This window comes from Vidua chalybeata, chromosome 11 (genome assembly GCF_026979565.1).
Source record: "Vidua chalybeata isolate OUT-0048 chromosome 11, bVidCha1 merged haplotype, whole genome shotgun sequence".
Taxonomy (NCBI): domain Eukaryota; kingdom Metazoa; phylum Chordata; class Aves; order Passeriformes; family Viduidae; genus Vidua; species Vidua chalybeata.
The window spans coordinates 11,827,760-11,844,731 of NC_071540.1; the positions used below are offsets into that span (position 1 = coordinate 11,827,760).

Genomic DNA, 16,972 nt, shown 5'->3' on the forward strand with positions numbered 1-16,972 from the left:
AAGTTTAGTAAAATCCTAAAACCAATCCCAGAACTCAAGTAATTTAATCTGAACTGTTTTCATTTCTCATTTATGAGAAAGATTTCTGGTTCTCAGGGTTGAGCCATGGGGCCTTGTTTGTGCATATAGACTGACAATGAACACTCTTCATCCCCTCCCCTCCCCCAGAAGACCAATACAAAACCTTCAGGAACACTGACCAAGCAAAGGACAGGAGAAGCCTCCAGTGTTCAGCTTTCTTGGACCAGTCATACTTGTCCTCTCCTGCTTCTCTATTGAGAGGCTGAGCAGAGATTCTCAGAAATGGGAAGCAAACATAGAGGAAGAACCTACAGATTATTATTCAATTTTACTGTACACCAGGATTTTAGAGAAACTCTGCCCAAAGTCTGCCATTCTAGCTAACATCTCTGACAGAAGGTAAATGAATCAGCACAGAGCTAAGGAACATGAGTGACTTGCTCAGAACCTTCTTTCTAAATGCTGTTTTAAGAAGGAATATCAAGTTCGTGTCATGAGTTTGTGCTAAGATCAATCAGCCATTCCCTCCTATACACTTGTGAGACTGTGACAGCCCTGGTCTCTCTTGCCAAGGCATTTCAATGCTGGTTAATACAGAGGTTCTGACTGTGAAGTGCGTCACACCTGCTGGGTGTCCATTGTCTGTCCAGACCTGGGCACATTCCCACAGGCACTCTGGGATTCCTTGCTGGTACTGAGCTTTGTGTATTGACATTTTCCTCTCTCATTCTCCCTACAGCACTTTTTACAATGGGTGGCAATGGTGATGGGCAGCCATGCAAATTTCCCTTCAAATTCCAAGGCCAGTCCTATGACCAGTGCACGACAGAAGGCAGGACAGATGGATATCGATGGTGTGGGACCACTGAAGACTACGACAGAGATAAGAAATACGGATTCTGTCCAGAGACTGGTACGAGGAATGTTGCTTGCATAACACAGTCTAATTGGCCATTGTTTTGACAAGTCTCCTTTGGCACACTTTCACCAGAGCACACAAAAGTTGGTGAGTTAAACACAATTTCAACAGAGGTGGCCAAGGATGTAACTGGAACAGGAGCAATCTGTTGGTGTGTCACAGCACAGGTTTGTCAGGAATACAAATGGCAATGGACCTACAGATGCATCGCTACCACTGCAGGATAATTACAAGCAGATTACAATTTGTTAATGGCCCTGGAAGAGAAGTCTCATGAGACAGAAGAAAGTATGAATAATATTTTAACTTAATACTTACCATGTACACTTGTAAAAAGGAATCCTGTTTAGCACATTAAGCTTGTGTTATAGATCTTTTCAGCAATTCAAAAAGCTAAGTGAAATGGTTTAGCCATGAAAAGAAATTTCAGCTTTCTTCACACTTTTTTTATACTTTCTAACGTGAGTTTTACTATATAAAGGAACAAAAATTAATTTATAGTGTTGAATAGATTGGCAGGTGTTCATTTTGTGACACTAGAGCCATAAGCATAGAGACGAAGTGAACCATGGCAGTTCTAAAATCTCTTGCTTTTAACAGAGCCAATGGGAAGCTACAATCAAACCTACATGCATCCTGCTTTTTGATTTTTTTGGGTCTCTTGAAAATGGCCTAACCATTTGCAATACAGCTTTGATGTACGGGTATTCGGCTTTCTGTTACTTTTAATAACCAGGTGTAACCCTTCCATTTTACAGTACAGATGTTAAAAAAAAAAAAAAAAAAAAAGAAAGAAAAGAAAGGATCAAATTCATTATAACTTGCTACATGGTTAGGAAGAGAAAATTCTAAAGGATCATTCAACAGAAAAAAGAACCAGTATATCTGAATCAATGTATTCAAAGTCCTAGGTAACAGTCGCTATCACTGGAAGTAAGAAATACACTTAGTTTAAGCTTTTTAATTTCAGCATAAAAGGTTATTAATAAATAATAATGAATGAGAAAGAAATACTAATAAATAATTAGGGACACAACCAGCTTTGCCTCTGTATTGCTGTCATGTACCTTCCCAGAAGACAGACCATAATTGGAAAGGAACTGTAACTTCCAGGTAGCAGTGTAAATGAATTTAAATGAGTTTTATATTCTTTTCATATTCTGTTCATGGTACCACTTTAAACTGTTATTTTAAATGCAGTTACATCCTCTTCCCTCTAGAAATACTTGTACCTGCACATACAAGTATTATTTCTTATATATCACTGCCATATACTACATAGATGAGAACACAGGAAAATTTCTCAAGTTTTTGCAAAAATAATTGTTAAAAAAAAGTTATCCCCATTTAATACATCCTTTTCTTTAGAAAATGTTTAAAATCACATGATTTTCAATGGTATCCTGCTGCTTATTATAGTATATTAACTATTATATTTATATTACAAATTATATTAAAATTTATATTATAATAAAATGTTATATTTATTAGGATATATAAAGCTTATTCTTCAGTGGGACATCCACCAGCCAGGTGGATATTCAACAGTTCTTTAACCTTCCTGATACTAAACTTAACTTCCACCTAAACACTTTAAAACACTTTAAAATAACACCAGGAATAAGAATTAAAATATACTTGCAATCACCTTCCAAAAAATCACTGTTAAACTGCTGCTTTCCCAGAGCTGTGAACATGAGTCCAGGGCTCCTTTTCACCCCCACCAAAACTATTGGCAAGTCCACTGCAATGGCAATGGGTAGACTTTTTCCTTTTTAATTCTCTCTGACAACTTTCAAATATTACTTTTAATCTTACTCTTCATATTCCTAGAAGGATTGCAGCATTTCTGCTTCCTTCCTGCTCTTAGTGTAGTTAAGAAGATGCAAAAGGGACCCCCTTCTCACTGTGTTTCCCTGTCATTTTGCACAGCCATGTCAACAGTTGGAGGGAATTCCGAGGGAGCTCCCTGTGTATTCCCCTTCATCTTCCTTGGGAACAAATACGAGTCGTGCACGAGCGCGGGGCGCAGCGACGGCAAGCTCTGGTGCGCCTCCACCAGCAGCTACGACGACGACCGCAAGTGGGGCTTCTGTCCAGATCAAGGTGACGCCTCTGCTCGGGGCAGCACAGGGGCGACTGAGCAGCGCCCACACCCGCGGCAGCACACTGCAATGGTGTCACACTCCTCACTCCAGCACTTCTCCCCAGCCTGAAATCTCAGCAAAATCCCTGTACTGAAGCGTGAGACAACAGCTAGAGAGCCACACCCAGAGCTCCTCTGAAATATTCAGATTTTCTGAAGCCATAGTGATGCAGGATCCTTCCAAAATACAAAATCATGAAATAAATTAATGAATAAATAGATGGTTTTTCCCCCACCAGTTTTTCCTTCCAAGGCTAAAAGCCACAAGTACTATAGTATTTCACTAGTATGCAATAACTTATACACTGATACAAATTAGGAAAAAACACTAAGTGTAAAAAATTAATACATTTGTGACTGATATTAGGAAGGATGAAAAACATGTTTAAAAAGTGAGACAGTATAAAGTTTATGTGGTGAATGTCACTATTTAAAATTATTTTGGTTAATATTTGCCATAATTTAACAAGGGCAAAAGGCTTTTTACATATTTACAAAAAAAATTCTAGATTTGGGGGGATATTCTAGGAAGAAAGAAACCTGCCAGATTTCAGAGACTGGGCATAATTAATAAAATGTCATCCTATGATAGAAGGCTATTTCTAACCTAACAATATTGGGTACACCAGTACCGATTCGGAGTCTGTTCTCAGAGACACATATTTACAGACCTGTTTATCACTTACAAGCCATTTCATGGTGAAAAGGAAGATTTTATATTTAGATTGCAAGTACAATTCTTCTGTACCTAAAAGGGATGTCCAATGTCATTTGCTACACTTCCTTTTCTCACACAAGTATTAAGGCTGTGCTCAGAGTCACTTGCATGGGAGACAGCAGCAAAGATCACCCACAAGGAAGGTTTTAGAATCTCTCCAGTGAAATGGCATTATTGGTAACAGGTTTGATGTTCACCATGGGAGGCTGTAAATATTAATCATGATTATTTATTGTGAATAACCTGTGTGGTGTAATTCTGAAATGCAAGCAGCTAACACTGTCTTACTGTATTATTCAGGGTACAGTCTCTTCTTGGTTGCTGCCCATGAATTTGGCCATGCTATGGGATTAGAGCACTCTGAGGACCCGGGAGCTCTCATGGCCCCTATCTACACCTACACCAAGAACTTCCGACTTTCTCAGGATGACATTAAAGGGATCCAGGAGCTATATGGTAAAGTCCTCCCCCATCAGCAGAACTCAGCAGAAAATCAGGCAGCACAGGCTGAATTCTGGGACTCAGAATTTGCAGTAAATTACAAACGTCACAATCCCACCAGTGCCAGAAACATCTTCTGCTCCTTTCCCCCTGCTTTCTTCATATTGCCAGGCCACCTACCTCAATCAAATATCACAACTTAAGGATGACGGGTCACTAAATTTACTGGATGAAAAGGAGCATCAAAACACCCCAAAAACAAAATTTTAAATGAAAATTTCTAGTGCCTTTACTGGGACAATGAAATGCCATGTTTGTCTCTAGCTTGAAATACCTGATGTGGGTGGGTTTGGATGTTACTTTCTGCAACACTCTGAGCTTCCCAGATTGTGACCCTCTGCAAGAGGGGAAAGACATTGTTTCCTGTGTCCCAGCTTGGAAACAGTTCACGTTGCCTTCCCACAATTCAAGCTGTACCATCACAATAACATTTGCAGAAAGTGTGTGGGAGCTGAAATTTAGGCAGTCTCCAAAAGAAAAAGTGAATTTAAGTATTTTTATGTAGCTACATCTTTAACATTTGTTGTTTTCTCCACAAATAGTCTTAGTAAAATGCAAAAGTAGTATCATGATTAAGATTCCTTCCATGTATACATTTTCTACCTTGCAGAGGCACCAGTATCCTACAGTCAATTAAGCAGTCATTCCCATATTCCATTTCTCTTTCTGTGCCTTTCACTTTCCTACTGAGAGATCTTTTTAACTATGACTATATTCTACAGTATTCCCCACCTCAGAAATTTTAATAAGAATATGACAAAAATATTATCACGAGACAAAAATCTGATTTGAATCTTCATTGTTCCTTGTTCTTAGCTGCTTTAATTAAGAATGGGAATTGAGACATGGTCAAGATTAAGTGAGTTTTCTGAGCCCATACTGTGTATCTTTGATAATAGTTCAGAACTTAACCCAGGTGTCTTAAAGCATGCTTCAAGATCCATGATGAAACTATCTTTCTTCATCTTTTTAACTCATATAACCCTTTACAAACTGCTTTCTATGTAAAACAAGTATTCAAAAAACCCCTTCTTTTCTTGCTTTGTTATTATCACAAATCAGCTACACTCCATTTTTGTCTCATACAGTAAATTAACCCAATGTCTGAGAAAAAGAGGCAAATGCCTCAAGCCAAATAATAATGCCAGATGAAATAAACCAGATGGCAAAATGCATGTTCTGAAAAGCACATTCTGACTCTCAGTGAGGGCAGAAAGATCATACAAATGGCTCAAAATGCAGCTTTGTAATTTGCCAAATATTGGCACTTCTTTAAAAAAGAGAAATCCACTTTGACATCTTTCTCAGCAGAGCTGCACATAATTCTGAGTACAAGGACTTTGAAATCTTTATCTTCTTTTTAGAAGCCAGCAAAATAAAAATTGTAATGTTCACTTCTGAACCCAGTGTAGTCACTTCTAATTATCTCTCAGGTTAAACAGGCAGCTCAGCCCAGACAGACAGACACACACAGGCACCATGTCTCAAATGAGGCCACACAGAGGATTAAAGCAGGAGTGGAAGTCAAGGCTTCCTCAGCTCTGCTCAACCACCCTTCTTCTGAAGAGATTTTATGATAGATTTTCCTCCTTCAAGAACTCTCCCCAAATGATTGCCTTTCAGAAGCCATGGCATCTCTTGTTCCCCATGTAACCTGTGCAGCCCTTCAGTGTAACAGAATGTCTCTGTTCACCATCACAGAGGTGTCACCTGATGTGGGGCCAGGACCAGGACCAGGACCAGGACCACAGCCAACCCTTGGACCTGTCACTCCAGAGCTCTGCAAGCATGAAATTGTGTTTGATGGAGTCGCACAAATTAGAGGAGAAACGTTTTTCTTCAAAGATAGGTAAGTGAGATAAATTGCTTACCAAGAGAACCTCAAGTGAAGGAATCTCTGAGACCTATTCACCAAAACCTAGAAATTTATTATCAGGCACGACATGCACCCTTTGTTTTGTGTGTTCAGAGATGGGAAAGTGTTCTACTTAACTCCTAAGGGAAATGGAAATGGTTTAATTCAGGCTGAGTCCAAAGTCATTAAATATCAGCATTAGGTGACTCATGGCTGCTGTAACAACACGTCAAGGACACTGGTGATTGGGATGTGTGCAAAGCCTCCAAGACAGAAGGCTCCAAAGGCATTTTGGATGCAAAAGCAGAGACACTTCTCATAAAATGAGGTGGCAGCTCAGCTGCAGCTCCCCCTGCCTTTGCCAGGGCCTGTATTACCCAACTGCTCAGCAATGAAGAGCATCTCCTAAGGAGTATGAACTTGGCAGCAGCATTGTGAGAGACACTAAACCTCCTTTCTTCCCTGTCATAAATCAATGCCAAGTTTGGAATCATTTATCCTCAGCTACCCTGAACATTCTCCCAACACTACTGAAGATCTGGGTCCACACACATTTAATGTGTGCCAAAATCAAACACTGTCTCCTAACATATAAAAACATATGCAAGCATCTCAAGCTAAGGGAAGTGTTGCAACTCACCTGTTCATTCCTCCTTGCCAGCTGTCAGTTGAAATTTAAAAGGAAACAGGAACTAACAAACAAGTTCCCCTCACAAAATAGCAGTTTAAAAACTATTTGTATCTCCTGGTGATATACCTGTGTCCAGCCATCTACTCCAGATTCAAATTTTCAGCTAGATACATGAAGCATTTATTACTATGCTGCATGGTTTAACTCTACTCACCAGCTTTTAGTAACAAAAAACAGTGTTTGTTAGTTGATTTTTAAGGGTAAACACCATGATTCCATGTATTTCCTTCTAGTTCAAATCAATATGATACCCAGCATAATGGTGCTTTAGGTTTGAAGTTGGATTTAATCTTTATCACAGGCTTTGTGTTTTAGCAATGCAGAAATGGAATTTAAACCTTCTGCTTGTAAGAAGCTCCAGTCTGGTCTGTGGGGATCACCTTGATGCCTTTTGTATTCTTTCTCTTGGGCCTGTCAGCAGCAGGCTAAGACTCCAGTGATCCCTACTGGCAAGGACCATTCTTCCTTTGGCCACCAAATGGCCCCATAATAGTGGCAGATCAGCCTCACACAAAGCCTCACAGGGCTGGCCCCACGAACCCATACCAAGTTTGCCAAAAACAGTGCCCACTTTTGCTAATTTAGTCATCTGAGTGCTGAAGTATTCACTTGAGCTCAGCACCTTCAAAGGAAAACATTCTCACAGCAGTAAAAGCCCTACCAAGTTCCACACCATTCCCAGCTCCTGCTCCTCTTCTGTTCACTCGTGGCCCTGAGTTTTCAGCCAGACCTCCACCTTGCTTCTGCTCTTGCAAACCCACAGTCAGGCACAGGAACAATGTAAAATGTATTCTTAAACCAGCAGAGCGATCCAACATTCTATATGATCCCAACAAAATAGAAATATTTTGCATTTAGGTACAGTTGGTCTAAGAACTATGAAAATACCAAAACAATCTGTTCAGACTGGCTCAGCCTTTATCCAGCATGCAGCAAAAGCAGACAACTGTTGAATTGTTTTGCTCTGGAATGGTTTTGCCTGTGTCTTGCAGCTTTCCAAGTATCAGGCAAACAGCATTGTGACTCACTTTTGGAATTCAAGAAACAACTGTCTATCATGTGTCGTGTGACTTTTATGATTCATGAAAATTACCATGGAATCCGTCACATGGCAAAGAGAGTAAATAGCAAAAAGGAGGACAGACATGATTAATTCTTTTCCGTCCCCACCTCAAATCAAGGAAAGGAAATTACCAGGAAATGGGAATTACAGGAATTATGGCTGTTAGCCATAGAGAACAGTTGAGCTTTTCTGTTGGGCACAGAATGCCCAAGAACAGCATTTCCAGAGATGGTTTTATTCTGAGAGTGAACAGAAGTTCACACTTTGAGATTTATCAGGACACTAAAAAAGACCCACTTTCAATAACTGCATATAAAAATCATCGTCATCATTGCAAATATAAATTATGTTAAAATATGATGTAAAATACCTACTGTAAGTAAATTATTAAATCTGTCTATAAATGTAATATTAAGATTTAATATGGATGAGTTAAAACATTTTATCGTATTCAAACTGAAATGAGAAAGCCAAATAATTAATTTCACCATTTCCTCAGTAAGATGTGTAGAAATAGAAATACCTTCTACCCAATTCAAAAACAAAATAAAATTCATCTTTGACAAAGTTTCCCTTTCCAAAAGAAAACCTCACCAATTTAACAAGTCCCTTGAAATGTGTGGTTTATTAAAAACCTGGTGTTAAGTCTCCATTGGCCCTGGAAAGTTTGAAATTCATGCAGATAGCAATTACTGGAGCTGATTCAGCCATAAATCAGGTCCAAACTTGACTGAGAATCCTGTAACTTGGATTTTTAAAGGAACTACTTTTATGAATGCTGTGTTATAAAGATTTTCTATATTATTTTCTGTTCCATATCATATTGGATCTTCTTTTCTGTCTAAAAAGACATGCATGAAATGAACATTATTACCTATTACAACGTGTTCCATGTGTTTTAACACTTTCAAGAAGAGTAATTAGCCAGATGGATTATTCTTTACCTCTTTTTTGTAAATGAAAATTATGAGTCATGCTCAGAGATGTTTTTGTACATGTTAAAAATGCAACTATGTATGCAAAACATGGATAGGATAACATACATTATTGATAAAAATACAGCAATTTGTTAAATTAATTTAGGACTGCTCCTCCAAATTTTAGACAAAAAAAATGCAGTTTAATATCCTGGGCTTCTCAAAGGTATAATTATTCTAGGCAGGAATGGGTAATAACAATTTATACTCTGCAAAAAATTAAAATGCCAGCAGCACCTTGAGGTTCAGAAACATATTAATGGTAAAAGCAGTTTGACCTCAAAATTTAATGACTACAGCTTGGTGCAAGAGCAATTCCACCAGCCTGCTGATTTTTCATTTTATGACCAAGTCAAAACTTTTATTCTGTTGGGGAAAAAAGTTCTTCATTCTATGGAGGATGAAATAGCAGTGCCATTTTAAATACCAAAAGCCCTCAGCACAAAGCTTTGCCATTTAAAGATAATTAGAGCTTTTCAAAGCTTAAATCAAATGATCATCCTACTTATACGTAAAATAACCAATAAATTACCCTTTGCATTTCTCTAATGAATGTTTTTAGTGCTAGCAGTTTCTTTTACAGCCAAACTCACTTCCAAGCACTATGATATACTGCTATTAAATTTGAACTTTTAGTCACTACAGTAGTAATTGCAAAAGCAGTTCATGGAATACAAAACTCTGCTTTTGTTAAATGCTCATCCATCTGCTCCATACACAGCACAAGGAGGGCTCTAACAGTTTAAACACTGTGTAAATGAGTTTATTTGTATGCTCAAAGCACTTTATTTGTGTACTCAAAGCATAGATAAATTTTGCCCAGATGCAAATAAGCAACGGGAGCAATCAGCACAGCAATTTCACCTGCAGTCCAGCCTGCAGCTTTTGGTGCAGGTCTCTAGCAGCATAAACTCCAAATAAATGAGTTTGCTTTTCAGTCAGTGGAGAGAAGAGTTACAAGTGCGTGCTGCGAACACGGCTGTGCGCATGTGTGTGTGTGTGCGCTCACGTGGCTGTGCCAGAAGTGATGAGAAACAGATGTGCTGCTGAATTAGTTCATTGTAAATCTTGTACAATTTTCTGTTCTGCTCAGATTCATGTGGAGGACTATAAACCCCCGAGGAAAACCCACAGGTCCTCTTCTCGTTGCTACATTCTGGCCTGATCTGCCAGAGAAAATTGATGCTGTCTATGAGGCCCCTCAGGATGAGAAGGCTGTGTTTTTCTCAGGTATTGGTTTTAAAGGCTATATTTTTTTTACAGGTATGGGTTTTAAGTTTCAAAATGTAAGTAGCCATTTGCATAATGTACCTGGGACAGGTAACAGCCTGTCTAAGAGCCAGCAGAGCTGACAGGTAGGGTGACAGATCTCCCTATTCACAAGTTGAGGATTTTAGGACAAAAGCTGGATCTGAAAGACTCAAAACAACATTCAGCCTCCAGTACAACACAAGGACCTAAAAAGACCTAAAAAGCACCTAAAAAGAGACATTCAACCATAAGCAAAACCAAACAAGAATCATTATTTAAAATGCAAAGCAACAACAACAGTGGGAGCTCTCTTTCCTCAGTCCCTGCTCTGTTTTTCTTGTTTCCTTCCATTTTAAGCTATTATCTCAGCACGTGTTGCTTGAGAAGACTACATTTTCTTTTTTCTCCTCATGCCTTTCCCTGTCTCCTTGTCTTTTGCCAAAGACTGACTTCCACTTTGGCTTCCAAGCATCTTCCTTGGTGGCTCATCAGGCAGAGGATACAAGCAGCTCTGCAAGCTGCCTCCATGGGAGAGGAGGAGGACAGGAAGCTCTGCTCTGTCTGTCACATATGGTTCAGCTGTAGTGGCCAAATGAGCAGAGTTGTGAGACTGTTTTCAACATGAAGAACTGAGCCAGCAAAACCTAGGCTCCAGTATCTACTAAAAACATGACTAAACATCTCCAGTCATGTAAAAACCACATGGCAAAAGCTGCTGTACATTTTCTGTACAGGAGAGAAAAAATTAATGATAATCTATTCCACATGGCTCAGAGGCCATTTGCTTTAGTTTACATAGATGGGGGAAAAATCCCTAAAATTAGTCGGGCGAACCAAAAAACTTCAAATATTGCATATATTATATATAATCCTATCACAGCTATACCTCTCCTTTTATTTATAAATTCCAGGAAAATGTAGCTAATGTGCTTTTTTTAAAAAAAAATATAAGAACTATCAAAAAACAAAGATTGGTTTGAAAATAACACAACTGTCTTAAAATACTTACTAGTTAGTCCTACCCTTTGCTCCTGAATAGTGAATCAATAACTTCCAAGAATTTCAAATGCTACACTTTAGATTTTTCTCACATCAATACTTTACTTATTTATTTTCCCATTAGCACAGAATCAAAGAAATGTCCTTGCATGAATAAATCTTTCCATGGCTTTCAGAGAATCCAGTGAGGCTATTTGCTAAGCAAATTATAATTCCATGTAAAGAACATGGAACACTACTACTTAGTCCACTAGTGCATATCTGGAGAGACACTAGATAATGTTGTGTGACAAAGGACAACAGGAACTCTGAGCAAAACCTTCCTATTAATCACTCAATAAAACTGGGCAACAAAACAAATAACGGGTGAAAGTGAGTTGCTGCATTTGAACACCAGGTGCCCCTGCCTGGTTTCAGACAATTTCAGACAAAAAAAATTTCCTGTATAAACTACTTGTTTTAGAATATAACTCCAATGCACCAAGGCAGTGTCTGTCTCAAAGGTGCATCAGCTAAAAAAGGAGGAAGCAAGAGAAACGAGGGGATGTCTTTTCCTGAGGCAAGGAGCACTTCAGTAACAAAAGCAGTGGGAATCACAGTCCATTTGGAATGTAATCACAGATGGTAAAATACTGGAAAGACGTGGTACAGCTAGTGCAATAAAAAGTAACATGGCAAAGCAAAAAAGAAGAAATACTGATATTTTGTTACTGATTAATAAACAGTTTTTGTTTGCTTTTCCCCCTTCCCTTCTTAGGAAACGAGTACTGGGTTTATTCAGCCAGCAACTTGGACAGGGGCTATCCAAAGAAACTCAGCAGCCTGGGACTGCCCCCTGATGTGCAGCGTGTCGATGCAGCTTTTAACTGGGGCAGGAACAAGAGGACGTACATTTTTGCTGGAGACAGATACTGGAAGTAAGATGCATTGAGTGGTGGTGGGATGCTGTTAGCCGAGCTGTCTCTAGGGCTAAATGCACCCTGAGCTTCGGGAGGCAGGGACCAAACACAGAGCACATCCTCTGGGAATGCAAAACAAGGGCTGCCAGGACAGTGCTGACAGCAGGAAAGTGCTTCAGTACAGCAACAGGAAACCAGCACGTATCTGAAAAAAAACCAGCCTCAAAAACAGCAATGGAAGAGGGTATCTGGGAGTGTTTGCTAGGCTGCTCACCACTAACAACTCATCCATGTGCCCCCATGTGCCAGCAACTGCCCCACATCAGTCCCTGGCTCTTAAGAGGGGCAAGTTGTCCTTACTGTCACCTCACAAAAGCTGGGAGAAAATTCTACAAAGAATTCCTTAAAAATACACTGAGCTCGAATCACTTGAATCCAAAGACTGACCAGGTTGCCTAAGAAATTCTTTTACTAAGCCATAAAGTTTAGAGGCACAGGGTTTAAAGGAAACAGCAGTGTGACTACCAAAACATGCTGGGGATGACTGTAAATCCTTTCAGGAGCTGATCTACCATCACTTACACCTTTGCTCTACTAATATAGTTGGCACTGAGGAAATCTGAACAAACCACAAGTGTATCTGTAAGTACTTTGAGAAAAATCTTAGCTTCAATTCATTTTGACAGTCTCTCAATCCTTTTCATGCTTCCAGTGAAACTCAGGTGACTTGTTACCATGCTCTTATCATTTTAGATTAAGAAAGAATGTCCTTAAAAAGTCTCATGGCTATGACTGTGGTAGAAATAAATATCCTACACCTGAAGAGTCTACTAAAGGTATAATTGTATTGAATAGAATTTCATTACCATAATTACCAGGAAGATCAGGTACAAAAGACCATATTAAAAAGCAGAGGAGGATCTTTGTGAGTTACCTCTGTGCTATCAAAATGGCATCAGAACAAAACAGAGGCCCTGACTCCTGCAGTCACTGTCAGAGGCCCGTTCCAGGAACAGGACTTCACTTCAGGAATGCAGACATTGCACAACAGGCTGAAAGTGGATCCATTCATTAGCTGACAATTTAGAGGAAAGTTAAACATCAGAAATAACCACCAGAAATCTAAAAGATTCTCCAACCTTTAAGGGCTCATTCTGAGAGATGTTCTATATAAGATATCAAAGGAGGTCTCAGTATAATTGAGTCCATTTTATGTAAACAATAATTTCATGTTAGAATTAAACGGAATTATTTTATTTTATCCTAATGGCTGTGGATTCCTGTAAGCAAATAAAATACTTCTATACTTATAATATACTTTCCATACACTTGCACTTGATCATAATTTTCAATTACTTTAAGGACAGTAATCTGCTCCATTATCTAAAGAAAAGAAAAAAGAACTAAATACTTAAAAATGTTATTCATTCTTTAATGTCATATTGTAGAGACCATTTAAACACTAATACAGCCATTTGCAACACTTCAGACTCCTACTAAAACCTACAGCCTTTGAGTTAAAAAGCTGCTGGTTTCCTCTGTACCAACTATTGTTTTGATTAACTGTACTGCAGGGCCTCCAAGTAATTCATCACTCCAATCACAGACAGTATTTCTATCAAAGTACCTTATCAAGTGCAGTCACTGCAGAATGCATAATTTATTGTTAAGGAAACAAAATAGGATTAAGTGATTTCTATCTGCATGAAGTAGAAAGCAAGCAGTTGAAAAATATTTCAGAAAAAAATGCATCTCTGTTGAATAGACGCTATAACCCTTAAGTATGTGGCTGTTACATTTTATACAAGGACTTTGTCAATGGAATCAAAATAGTTACATACCATAGTCCTTCCTGTGTCATTATCACACTTACTTTAAATGGATTTTTTGGAAGCCTTCTCTCTCCTTCATTCCAGCCACAAGCTATTTTAGTGTTATTATAACAAGACTGTTGAGCATAGCAAAGTTTTGTGAGGGAGGGGGAAAGGAGCTGGCTCAGATTCCACAGCTGAAGTTTTAAAGCTACCCAGCAAAGTATTAGATTTTCTTTAAATAGCCCAGGGGGAAAAAAAAAAAAGAGTAAGGAGTTTAAATGAAAATTTTAAATTGATTTTGACCAACCTACTGCTCATTAGTACTGATGTAACGTTGGATATATTCCAAGTAGTTCCATAGAGCAATGAGGGAAAAGTAACCTGAGATACCTACAGACATGGATAAATAGAAATTAGGAACATAAATGGTTTTCTCCCTCCAGTACTGTCAAGGATGACCTCTCTGAAGTCTTCTGCTCCTGAAGAGGTGCTTGAGCACCTGAGGGGTCACTGAGGCCTCACATGCTGTACTTGAAGCCTGCTTCAAATGATATTGCACATCACTGTGCTCAGGACACCTCCATGCCTCCTGCTCAGCACTGACCCCATCCAAATTACTCTTCTGGAAAGAACTTTCCTTGGAAAGAGTATTTTCAATTCAGTATTGCATTTTTGAAGGAAAGATGTAAAATTTCACAGGGTTTTAAAGGAATCAGCAATAATTATAATGAAATAGAAACTATGTACAATCTCAGTTATTATATTTCTATTTGTTTTATATAGTCACATTTGCTGAGGACACCCTGAAAAATTATATTACAATTTGACATTAAGTGCAGATTTGTAATGTAAAGATATGATTTCCTTCAGGTACAATGAAGAAAAGAAGAAAATGGAGCTTGCATCCCCAAAATTCATTGCTGATGCTTGGAATGGTGTTCCAGATAACCTCGATGCTGTCTTGGGCCTTGGGGACAGTGGTAAGCTGTAATTCTGATTTAAGTCACTAACAAACTCTCTTATTTGTTTGCTGCAAAACTTATTAGAGACTTTAATTTCTTGTGGCCCACGAGCAGGACCCAATGCCTGATGCACAGGATGTCCTAACACCAGGGTGCATGACCGAGCCAGTCCTTGTGGCTTGGACATTTCCCAGCTCCTTGACACTCCCCAGGTTCCTCCACACCAGCACACAGTCCCAGCACCATTTCAGCACCATCCTGCCCTAGCACAACCAGAACTCAAGTATGATAATCTCCCTGATCACAGGCATGAATGGGTCTCATGCTGCAATTTTTTCTTAATTTCCTATGCACTCCAGCTGAGATCCTGGCCTGTGGTTTTAAGGGGCCCCAAATTTTGCACGCATATGCACTAAAGTCTGAAAGCAACACTGATGTCACATGAGTCTTGACTCAGTCACATTTTCAACATCTATTTTGCCAGTAAACATTTCATCCCAGAAAATTCTGGCTCACAAAGTAGTGACCTTATTTAAGCTCCATTTAACAACAAGCTCTCTTCTACAGGATGAGAATTTTAATGTAGTTTTAAAATATATCTTTTTAATAATACAAATGAATATTTTGGGAAATAAGTCATTCAGTTCATTAAGCTTCATGAAATCACAAAGACAAAAATATCTTTGACCAAGAATTATGTGCTCCATAATCTGAGCATGTTTATTTATTTATTTTAACAGGATATACCTACTTTTTCAAAGATCAGTACTATCTACAAATGGAAGACAAGAGTTTGAAGATTGTTAAAATTGGCAAGATAAGCTCTGACTGGTTGGGTTGCTGAACCATATGAGATATCAATAACCAAATATTTACTTTTTTGTTATATGCCTTATCTGTAATTAGAAATAGATCTGAATGCTAATTACTGGACCAGTCTGGTACTGGCACCAAAACACTGAGTACCAGTACTGTACACATCAGATAATTTAAGAGTGTTTGCCTCCTCAGTATACAAAAGATGTTTACGTATATATTCTGGTACAATTTTTCCGTTGTCATGCTAGTCATAGTAGTGCTATGAACAGAACAGCCATCATTCGTTATTGCCTTGGTGCTTAAACAAAGCCTTGGAACCTTTGGAGACTGGATCATGCCCCTCTGTTATTCACATACCAGATAGGCTCAAATGAGATGTACCAGCAGTGCACTTTGATTTTTATTTTTTTTTAAATACAACTCTGTTATAAATGGATGGTTTGTCTTGATGTTTTTCACCCTCTTATGAGTTTGATCATTACTTCCATTTATTTACATAATAATACAGAAAGACTGTCAAAGGCACAGGTTGCCTCAGGATCTGCTTTGTGTTGATGCATGATAGAATCATGGCAAAAAAAACTGTGTTAAAGTATTGTTTTAAAGTACTTTTTATTTTAATACCTTAGTTAAATTTAGCAATTTGCTTCATGCACTTTTTTACTACTATACAACTTGTTTATATGGATGGAAACGACTCAGATTTTTGAAGACAATGCGTTATACATAAAAGTCAAGTATTGTTTAACGTGTTTTATTTTTCTGTTCTTTATAATATTGGGGGGGTTGTTCAATTAGGCTTTGTTCTTTTCACAATCTGATAGAATGTTTCTCATTAAAAAATAAACCAGAAAAGAATGTCCCACACATGAAGTGCCAACAATACCAATAAAATCAAATTACACTGTCAACACTACTCATGGCCAGGCTTCCTTGTATCACTTGAAATTATAAATCCAGTAGGATGTTTCAGTGCATTACCTGTCAAAGGCAAAAATATTACCCCAGTATATGAGCACATAGGGGGTTTATTTAGAAATCTAGGTTGTTTTCTCTGTTGGTTCCAAGGTGCAACTGCAGCAATTAAAGAGATTATATGGCCCCATGTCTGTGCAAAGCCCGCTACACTCCCTGAACAGTTTCCATTCCTGTCTATCATCCACACTCTGTGACAGGCTACCTCTCCACAGCCCAGGCAGGAAGAGAGGGTGTATGTATCCTACAGGGATGCAAGCTTGAGAAACAGGGATACCCATAAGATCAGACACCATCTGGCCAAGGATCTTATCCAGCTCCGCACACATGAAACACTTCAAAATCCTCTGTGGATCAGGCAA

General features: G+C 38.6%; 1 protein-coding gene across 1 annotated transcript in view; it reads left to right on the forward strand.

Annotated features, from left to right (window-relative positions):
• The window catches only part of MMP2 (matrix metallopeptidase 2), a 29,385-nt gene extending 12,834 nt beyond the window's left edge, over window positions 1-16,551 (forward strand). Inside the window, exons 6-13 of the mRNA XM_053953078.1 lie at window positions 761-934; window positions 2,873-3,046; window positions 4,105-4,260; window positions 6,007-6,154; window positions 9,985-10,121; window positions 11,899-12,058; window positions 14,725-14,834; window positions 15,557-16,551. Of these exons, the coding sequence (XP_053809053.1) occupies window positions 761-934; window positions 2,873-3,046; window positions 4,105-4,260; window positions 6,007-6,154; window positions 9,985-10,121; window positions 11,899-12,058; window positions 14,725-14,834; window positions 15,557-15,660 (1,163 nt within the window). The 3' untranslated portion in view covers window positions 15,661-16,551. The remainder of the gene's footprint in view (window positions 1-760; window positions 935-2,872; window positions 3,047-4,104; window positions 4,261-6,006; window positions 6,155-9,984; window positions 10,122-11,898; window positions 12,059-14,724; window positions 14,835-15,556) is intronic.
• The last annotated feature ends 421 nt before the right edge of the window (window positions 16,552-16,972 follow it).